Genomic DNA, 10,975 nt, shown 5'->3' on the forward strand with positions numbered 1-10,975 from the left:
CCAAACTGACTTCCTTTTTGTTCCTCCCATATAAAACTTTGTCTCTTGATTATTTTTGTCCTGGCTCTTATGTACCACCTCTCTCACCTTTAACTCTTAGACTCCTTAGATTCCTTAAATGCTTAGTTTAAGCATCCCATTCTTCTGCAAAAAGCCTCTTCCTGACCCTCTCAGTAGTCTTCCCTACATCATATTATTTATTATTGATTTTGCATATATATATATATATATATATATGTTGCTTCCCAATAGATGTAAGGTAATGCTCCTTGGGGAACAGGGATTGTTTTACTTTTGCCTTTACACATTCCCAGCACCTGGCACAGTCTCATACATAATAAGCACTTAATAAATACTTGCTGGTCTGACTGGTTTAAGTATAGAGATTTCATCCAAGTATGCTTACTACCCATTGCTGGAATTTAGCATTTTAACTCCCATGCCCACACCTTTGCACAGCCTACCTTATTTTCCTTCACAATTCAGTTAAGGTGTCTTTTCCACTAGGAAGTCTTTCCTAATGCTCCCCCAGGTGAGGGCATGGGAAATAAAATGCTAAATTTGTAAATACACAAATTTAGGGAGAGATTACAGCATGCATATGTATGTATGTATCTTTCAGAAGTATGTATACTCTGAGAAAAGCAATACTCCTGGATCAAACAAAGTTTCATAGAGGATTCTGCATTTCAAATGGACTTTAAGTGTCAGTGGGAATCTTCAGAAATGAGAAACAGATCAAACCCGGCCTCAGCCACTTCCCAGCTGTGTGACCCTGGGCAAGTCACTTGACCCCCATTGCCCACTCTTACCACTCTTCCACCTATGAGACAATACACCGAAGTACAAGGGTTTAAAAAAGAAATGAGAAACAGAGAAAATATTTCAGGTATTAGAGAAAGTCAGTGTTTTCTTTCTGTCTTTGAATCCCTAGTGCCTGGTATAGTGTTTTGTATATATTTGGTCCAGGTCAATGCTTTCACTGGTTTAAGTTACTCCCAGGAAGGAAATTTCCTTTATCAGTGTGGATAAACAACTGCTCTAAGATTTACAGAATCTCCAAGTTGACTGGGGCACTGAGTGACATGCCCCAGCCTACAACATTAGTGTGCAATCAGGGGAATGGTATCAATATTCCTGACTGCTAGACTGGCTTTCTAAACACTTATACCACACTGGTTTACAACAGAGGCTGTAAACTGAACTAGATAAACTCTCAAGTCCTTTCCAACTCTAAAATTCTACAATTATATACATATTCTTCATTGCTTCCTTCAGTTCTAAAATTATATGAACAAAAAAAAGTATAATATTAAAAGCAAGGTTAGGTGGAGGTAATCTAATCAAAGAGAAAAAGACAGCATATCAATATAAAAATAATTAACAATTATTACTAATTGTAAGGATAAAGTATTGCCTATACTGAAGAAGATGATATGTCCTAAACTAATGTAATTTCCTTAATTCTTAAAATTCCAAACCTCATACTTAAAAATAGTGATATGATGATCACTGAGATAAAAAAATATAATCATACAGCACTTCTAGTTCCAACTTTACTTGTTTCAGTATTAATGCCACAAAAAATATATGAGATTTTAAAAAAAAAGTCTCACTGTGTATTCATGTTACATTTCTTTAGTTTCTCTTCCATCTTGTTTAAGTCTCTGAGATCTGCTCCCACAATGGCAAATCTCTTTGAATCCAAGACATGTCCATCTGTAAACAGAAAAAGGTATAAAATGCAACTATTTCTCTATAGTGAGATAAATTTTTTTAAAACTTAAAAAAAAATTTTAAAGCCCCTCAGCCTCCTAAATATACATCTTTCCCAATGATCTTCTAGAATAGACAAGTGCTCCCTCCAATTCTTAACAAGGTTCTATAAGAAATTACTTAAGCTAAGATTCTTTTGCTAATAAAAATCTTGAAATTATATATGTCAAAAATAATTTCTTTGCTATGATTTTTGTTTTATTCTCTTTTTTACAAAAAAAGATTTATTTACTCTATTTTACTTCTAAATTTCCCCTACCTTCTTTTATCCCATGGTTTTTTAAGACCATCACAACCACTATCCAAGAGCTGCATTATGAATTCCTTTAACGTAATTCAAGCATCAGAAAGCAAGACAAATCACCCAGAGATCTACCAAAAGCAACACAACAGACAACATTATCAACTGTGGGAGTGACATCATCTGGGTTCAAAGACTTTTAATGTATGAAATGGTTTTGTTTGTTCCAGGTTTCCCTAATAATAGTAATGTAGATTACTATTTGCATCCTTGTGACCAGAAGTCAAGCAAAAAAAAAAAATTCATTAGAAGCCAGCTTTGTGGTAGGAAAACAAGATGAGGAAGAGAGAAGATTGGTATCATAAATGGTTAAGAACTTATTCTGAAAAACAAGAATGTATTTGAGGCCTATATCTAACATAACCAATACCGCTTTGGCCTATGCAATAATTATATACACATTGTGCTGAGAGAAAGAAATTTTAATTATAAATGTGCTTTCAGAATTTAGAAATAGGTTTATATATTCTTTACAAAAGTTTTAAAACATTCACTTTGTGACAAAATACAGTTTCAAAATATACATTTCAATTGTGACATGTGGTTGTCAATTACATCTACCCAATAAGTTCCTTAGAGGAAAACACCTGGTCTTTCATTGCTTCTATTTTATCCGCCAACTAGTACCTTACCTTTTTGTTTCACCTTGCAGAAAGTAACTTAATAAATGTTGATAAATAAATAAGTAATCTAAAGGGACATAAACTCTTAAAACTATGGAAATACATTTCATTGATTTATTCTTAATAGAAAAAAATTAAAAAAACAACTATAACAGATAAATAAATCTATGACAACTATCTCTGTAGCTTCTAATCATAAATCCACAAGCTAGCTTGAATCTCCTTGGAAATGTATAAAATCTACTTTTAGATCTCAGTTCACAGCTCATAAAAAAAATCAACTTGTATATTAGAAACTGATTTTTTTCATATTATTTAAATGAAAAGTTTGTCTTTGATTCTTCACAGATCAAATATACAAAAGGATCAAAGCAAAATTGCTCAAAACAAATTTGTTGCTTTTACTGTAAAAGTTTAAAAAAGATTTTTGGCTACATATTCCCCCAGGGCTCTTAAAATGTGTCCTTTAGGTTTAGACATTCAATTAGCAATAAAGACCAACAAGTATTTGTGTGTCTATGACATATAAGGGAGAGATAGGTAGGTGGTGCAGTGGGCACACAGCACTGCAAGGCTCTACAAACAACTTCAAATCAGGAAGACAAGTTCAAATTTGGCCTTGGACATTTAGTAATTGTGAGACCTTGGACAAGTCACTTGACTTCTGTTTAACTTGTTTGCCTCAGTTTCCTCACTTGTAGAGTGCTTAGCACAGTGCCTGGCACATAATAAGCACTAAATAAATGTTAACAATTGCTATTATTATTATACAATTTAATATGTTAAGCTAGGGCTTGTTATAAAAAAGGTGCTGATAGAGAGGGTAAACTGGATACTACCACTCTTAATTTGGTGACAGCAGTGGTAGTCCAGATATGTGGCTAGAGCAAGATCACCTGAGTCTTGCCACCTAGCTAGATGTTGTACCACCTCCCTCCTTTGTAACAGTGCCCAGGCAGGATCCTTCAGGTCAGTAGATGGTATCCCTTCAGGTCCCACCTGGGGTTGATTAATTATGGATATTGGGCTCTATTAGCCTTGGACACGTTTATCTGACTGCGTTGCACCCTTCCCAAAGAAGTGATGAAACAACCATTTCAGGAAGGTACTTGAATAGCTTTATCTATATTTAGCAAAGGAGTATTAGGAAATGGGAAGAGAAATAGGGAAACCCTAAGCTAATTTGATAATAGTAATCCCTCTGAGCTGTAGGCAGGTAAGTGATTCTGGCTTGTTATTAGCTCCTCTGGCTCAGCCTGGCCACAGCCAAACCAGAGAAAGCAAGCTGCTGTTTGATGTCTTTCAGCTTCTTCTTATTGCTAGATGTTATGCCTATATAGCCTTCAGGATCCACCCCTTTCCACCCTCTTCTTCTTCTCCTGCCCACTTCACGGATCCCTCCCGGGCCCCGGGATACTGAGATATCTAAAGATGGTTTGAATTCCTAAATATCTAGAAGACAGTAGAATAAGAGGATTCAAGGTCTGGATATAGGTTGGCAAATGTTAATGAGGTACAAGACACGAGTTCTTGCAAGGTTGAGCCAAGCAAGTCTCAAATCCCAATAGACCAGGGTCTACAGATCCCAGGTCCAAGGGAAAATGAAAGGAAAGGAACCAAAAAGCCAGGGCTTCCAGGGTATTTATCCCCCCTGGCCAACCGCTTTCTCCCCTGGCTTCATGGCCTCTGGGAACATTCTGATGTCCAATGGTCTTCACCTGTCAATCAACGGTGAGACTCCCAGCTCCCAGAGTTTCAATATAACAGGCTATGGGGAATATTTTCAAAGTATACAATATCTGATATATATGATAGTTACCTCAAAAGTCTTATTAAGAAAAGTAGGCATATATACATAAAAAAGATAACTAATCAAAAAAAAGAGTAGTGAGGAGGTGTCAGGAAAATCAAGTGATTTGAAAATATGGGGAGGGGGGGACAGGAGATGAGTGGGCAAGACAAAACTATAAATCTGTAAGACTTCAATCTGGTCTGTAAAGAGGAAGTAATAGAAGAGAACAGACTGGGTCAGATGGTGAAGGTTATTTGAATAAAAAGGTCAGACAACGTGGGTGAGGTGTGCAGAGATCTTTTATAGGAAATAATACTAGATTAGAATACAAAGCATATTTTCAATAATTAATATGGAAGTATTTCAGGCTGAATATAAGACAATATAGGGATTCCCTATACTTAAGATCTGTAAAGGACACTGATGGCAACACAAACAATTCAGTTCCAAGGTCTTTCTGGTCATTTCTCATCCTGGATAACTTACCATCTGCCTCATCTGCTGAAGCTATCACAAAACCACATTCATTGGTTCTATTGCAAATTCATTCTAACCAAACTCAACCAAGCTTTCAATATTAAAAAGAAATCCTATTTTAAAAATTTCTTAATCCTTTTAATTACTCTCCTAATCTTCCAAATTACTCATTTCCCCTTTAGGTGGTATTCCCCTCTTATTTTACTGACAGAAGCCATCCAACAAAAAAGAGCTTCTTTTTTGCCTTTCTTCCTTGACGTTAGACCTTGGCAGATCCTTTCTTCCAGTTTCTGGGAAAATGGTACTATATGTCCATGCCAAAGCTAATATCTCTACCTGTACCCTTTATCTCATGCTTTTTCTACCCCCTTCAGAGCTTTGCTCTATTATTCATTCCCCATTTCTCAAACATCTTTTACCTTTCCTCCTATTCATCTACAAACATGCTCAAAATAAATTCTTGTTTCTCTTCTCCTTTCCCTTAGTGATTTCAGCTATTCCCACAGCTTCAATAATCATGCAATTTCTATATTCCCAAATCTATACCTCCAGCCCCAAACTCTTCTAAAACCACTCTCCCATAAACTTTCTCTCTTGCTTCTCCTATATAGCTCAACCTTCTAGAAATCTCCATTTCAACAAATATTTAGTGTTAAATGTATACTGTAAACAGAGCACAGTGCTAAGGAAGATACAAAGTTGAATAAGATACCATCCCTCTCTCTCTTCACAGAACTTACAAACTAATAGATAGGGTATACACATAGATTGCTATGATACAACAAATTACCCAAGTATGTTAGAAAGCTACAAAACTAAGTGCCACAAGAGAGTATAAAAATATGTTAATTATTTTTTAAAAAAGGGAATCAAAAGAGATCAAGGAAGGCTTTACATGAATGATCTGGGATTAGAACTGGCCTTTAAAAGATGAGCAAAAATTCCAAGAACAGATTAATGAACAAAATTTCAAGTCTAAAAAATAGCATCATCAGCAAAGAAGAAGAATAAAGTGAGATAGTATAGGATTTATGCAGGGATAGTTAGGCTAGAGCCTTCAAGAATATTGAAGAACCTAATTTACAGTAAGATGGGAAGGTGTTGTCAAAGTAGTGGTGGATTGCAGAAAACCTTGCCATCTACTCAGTTTTCAACTCTGCAATCTAGACCATTGTAATAAAACTGCTCTCTCCCAAGGTCAGCAACTATCTGGGTGTCACCAATCTCAAAAACCTTTTTTTCAGACCCTCTTCCTTCTTGACCTCTGTTGTGTGTTTGTAATTCAGGGAGGTGCCATTTAAAAGTATCTTACAAACTTCCTGTGGACACATGGGGACTTTGAGACTTCATTCCCCATGATCCAATGAGTTTCCGATTTTTGGACGTAGAGGGCAGCTTAAATTCGGAGGGTGGCCTGGAGAAGGCCTCTTGGTTACCTGAGTGGGCTGGTTGGCGTATGAGAGAGACAGAATAGGCACTGGCGGTAAATTTAAAAGATAGCCAGGCACGGGCACATATATTTTACCAACATGGCCATGGCAATTAAAATATTAATTTCTCTTATAATATCAGGCTTTATCATTTTTAATCGTAACATTGATGGCAACCAGAAGTTTGAATTTCGGATTCTCAATTTTTCAGATAGCCTTCTCTCAAAAGCGATAGCCATGCGTTCTTTTTGGCCATCTTGCTCAGCTATTTTGAGCAATTTTTTTTAAAAAGGATAGTGCCTTTGCTCGCCATGTTTTTGCTAAAAGCAACAGCGTGTTTTTGCCTCCCGTGGGACTCAGCCAGCCAGCTGAGCCTGACCCAGTCTTTTCTAACACTTTATAGGATGAGGGTCCCCTTTAACGTAGATTCCTAGTAAAGCACCTAAGATTGGTTATTTATTGGCTCATTCCCTGAGAAGTTGAAGGCAAATCAGACCAGAGAGAGACGTTTCCCTTATTTCTCTATGTATAGAATGGCAATTTTCTATAGTCCTGGCCCTGAATGGGTAATAGCAAACTACTTAAATCACTTTAATTAGGCCTTGATTCAAAGGCTGTTGTAAGTTTATTTTCCCTACATTTTTTGCACATCTTACATTTCATTAGCAAGTTAATTTTTCTCCTTTTATTTGAATTTTATTCTTTTTATTTTTTTTATTATTTCTTTTGCCAATTGATTTCATACAACCGCTGTGACTCAGCCATGCATCCTTAGCTGACCTGAGGTACCCTTTTCAGGGGAGAAATGTGTTGTTTAGAATTTTCCTCAGGGGGATGTGTGTTATGTTTTTTAAAATTCGATAATGTAAAAATATATGTATATTTAACTCTTTTAGGAGTCATTTCAGGGGGAAATGTATAATTCTTAGAAGGAAATGTATGTTTTATAATCTATAATGTAAAGTTTAAATTCTTTTGAGAGTAATTTCATGATAAGGATTTTGCCATCTCTCCAGAATCCAGATGACGAACCTGTTTGGTGAAGGCACCATGAAGATGCCTAAAGACCCTTCACTGGACCATAAAAATCAAAATTGAACTTTGGGTGCAGTTGATTTGAACTATGGGGAGTTGAATGAGTTGAATGCATTTGTTTTGAATGTACACTCTTATGCCAATAGGGGACTGCCCCCGAATTGGCTTTTTGTCAGTGTGTCTAGTTTTACCCATTTCTTTTATCCCCCAAATTCCTGAAATTTAGAAGTTGACTATGTTTACAGATTCAGTGAAGAAAAAAGGGCAAACCTTTTTTTTTTTTTTTTTTTTTGGCCAGATCTCAGGGGGAAATGTGTGTTTGGAATTCAGGGAGGTGCCATTTAAAAGTATCTTACAGGTAATAGAGACTTCCGGTTAAGATGGCGGCAGAGTAAGGAGCAGCTGCTCGATCTCTCCTGACCGAACCACATAGAACCCCTCAAGGGGAAATAAAAACGAGTCCAGAGGAACGAAGGAACCCCACAACAGGGCGCAGCATTGAAGGTACGCAGAATCGGGGCATTTCTACACTTTAAAGGGGTGAAACAGTTCACACTAAAACACGAGAGGAAGAAGCCCCTCCCCCACCCCCCACACCGCACAAGCGGGTAAACAGGACTGGGGCAACCAGAAAATCACTGGCAGCCCCTGAGCCCGTACCTGTGCGCTGCAAGACGAGGGACCCCAGGTGGCTGGGACTCTCCCTGAGCGCCCACGTGGGTGAAGGCACCGCCTCCGGCCAGGACAAAGGCCCCTAAAACACAGCCTTTCCCAAGCACTGAAGGCATCGCCTCAGGTGCGAATAAAGATCTCCAGCCCACGGACTTTCACTACCTTCTGCGGGGGGTGAAAGCAGGGCCCTAAGAGCATCAGCTCAGGCAAAGGCAGTGCCCTAGGCTTGAATAACGATCTCCAGCCCAGGCTTGGACCTCCAGTGAGGACCCGGTGCAGACCTGAGCACGGCTGTGGAAGCAGCCCCAAAGACTGCTGAAGGAACCTCGGGCAGAGGGGCAGACCGGGAACTACCAGGAGGCCTGACCCCGAGGACAAGGAGACCGGAGGGCCCCCCCCCCAAGCTTGCAAGGCCCAGGCAGACCCGGAGTGCAAAGACAAAGCGGAAAAGGGGCGGGGCTAACAATGGCCAGCAATAAGGAAATCCAGAAGAAAAAGACCATCAAGAGAAACTCTGGAACACTGGACAACTTCTACACAGAGAAAATCCAGACAACAGAGGAGGGAAAACAAAAATCCAAACCTCCCCAAAAAAATGAAAGCTGGTCACAAGTTATGGAAGAGTTTAAAAATGAAATGCTAAGGAAGATGGAAGAAATCTGGCAAGAAAATAACAGTTTAAAAGGCAGAATTTCGCAATTGGAAAGTGAGACAAGACAACTGAAGACCAAAAATGACCAGATTGAAAAGGAAAACCAATCCTTAAAGGCTAGAATCGAACATTTAGAAACCAATGATCTCTCAAGACAACAAGAACAAATAAAACAAAGTCAAAAGACTGATAAAATAGAAGGAAACATGAAATATCTCAAGGAGAGAGTGACAGACCAAGAAAACCGGTCTAGAAGAGATAACTTGAGAATCATTGGTATTCCAGAAAAGGCAGAAATTAATAAAAACATGGACTCCATACTCAAAGAAATTATTCAGCAAAATTGCCCTGAAGTTCTACAACAAGAGGGCAATATAGACATTGAAAGGATCCATAGAACACCCTCTAAACTGGACCCAGAAAAGTCAACACCCAGAAATATAATAGCAAAATTGAAGAGCTTTCGAGTCAAAGAAAAAATCTTACAAGAAGCCAGAAAGAGACAATTCAAATATCAAGGAGCACCAATAAGGATCACACAGGATCTGGCAGCCTCAACACTAAAAGAACGCAAGGCTTGGAATACAATATTCAGAAAGGCAAGAGAACTGGGCCTTCAGCCACGAATCAACTACCCAGCGAAACTAACCATATACTTTCAGGGGAAAGTATGGGCATTCAACAAAATTGAAGAATTCCAAGTTTTTGCACAAAAGAGACCGGGACTAATTGGAAAGTTTGACACTCAACCACAGATATCAAGAGAAAGATGATGAAAAGGTAAATAAGAAACAGAGGGAAAAGAAAGAAAACTCATAGTCTTTTAAGCTTGACTCTTTAAGGGCATAAATAAGAGCTAAGTATCTGTATTACTAGGTGGAGAAATGCTATGTATAATTCTCTGTAGTGAACTCTATACACTATTATAATATTCACTATTATAGCAACCAGAAGAATAATTCATAGGGAGAGGACAGGATACTAAATGGTCTAAGATGACATGGGGGGTGGGAAAGAGGGGAGGAAGAGTAGGGGACACCAAGAAAAATCCGAGTAAATAAGAAAAATAAGATATTCTATTACACACAAAGAGGGCATGGGAAGGGGAGGGGATAAATACTACCATAAGAAGGAGAGGAAGAGAGCATTAAGAGGTAATAATCAAACCTTACTCTCAGTATAATCAACCCGGAGAAGGAAGAGTAGCTTTATTATCCATCTGGATAAAAAACTCCATCTAACCCTACTGAGAAAGTCAGAAGGGATAAACCAAAGGGAGCAGGGGAGTGGGGAGGCCAAAAAGGGAGGGAAGAAGAAGGGGGAGGGAATTCATTCGGTCTTTAAAAAAAACAAAAAGAAGGGAACAACAAGGGAGGGGACAGAAAGGGAAGTCAATCAAGGGAGGGGATAAGGGATACTGGCTGAAAGCAAACCACTGGTGTAAAAGAAAATAGTGCAATAAGAAGGAGTGGGTCTAGGGGAGGATACAAAAAATGTCAGTGAATACACAACTAACAATTGTAACTGTGAATGTGAACGGGATGAACTCACTCATAAAACGGAAGCAAATAGCAGAGTGGTTCAGAAACCAAAATCCTACCATAGGTTGTCTACAAGAAACACATATGAGGCGGGTAGACACACACAAGTTCAAGGTTAAGGGTATGAGCAAAATCTTTTGGGCATCAAATGAGAAAAAGAAGGCAGGAGTGGCTATCATGATCTCTGACAAAGCCAAAGTAAAAATAGGTATGATTAAAAAAGACAGGGAAGGTCATTACATCCTGATTAAAGGCAGTATAAACAATGAGGAAATAACACCGCTCAATATATATGCACCAAGTGGTATAGCATCCAAATTCTTAAAGGAGAAACTGGCAGAGCTCAAGAAGGAGATAGATAGTAAAACCATAATAGTGGGAGATCTAAATATTCCTCTTTCAGATCTAGATAAATCAAACCAAAAAATAAATAAGAAAGAGGTAAGAGAGATGAATGAAGTCCTAGAAAAATTAGATCTAATTGATATGTGGAGAAAAATAAATAGGGACAAAAAAGAATACACCTTCTTTTCAGCTGCACATGGTACATTTACAAAGATTGACCATGTAATAGGGCATAGAATCATGGCAAACAAATGCAAAAGAGCAGATATAATAAATGTAACCTTCTCAGATCATAATGCAATAAAAATAATAATCAGTAAGGGCACCTGGA

The 10,975-nt window shown here is 38.1% G+C and overlaps 1 protein-coding gene across 1 annotated transcript in view; it reads right to left on the reverse strand.

The window, feature by feature from the left end:
- Window positions 1-10,975, reverse strand: part of LCMT1 (leucine carboxyl methyltransferase 1) — a 106,461-nt gene that overhangs the window by 46,814 nt on the left and 48,672 nt on the right. Inside the window, exon 6 of the mRNA XM_044658186.1 lies at window positions 1,617-1,719. Within this exon, the coding sequence (XP_044514121.1) occupies window positions 1,617-1,719 (103 nt within the window). The remainder of the gene's footprint in view (window positions 1-1,616; window positions 1,720-10,975) is intronic.

The sequence above is a fragment of the Gracilinanus agilis genome, chromosome 1, assembly GCF_016433145.1.
Source record: "Gracilinanus agilis isolate LMUSP501 chromosome 1, AgileGrace, whole genome shotgun sequence".
NCBI classification, from domain to species: Eukaryota; Metazoa; Chordata; class Mammalia; order Didelphimorphia; family Didelphidae; genus Gracilinanus; species Gracilinanus agilis.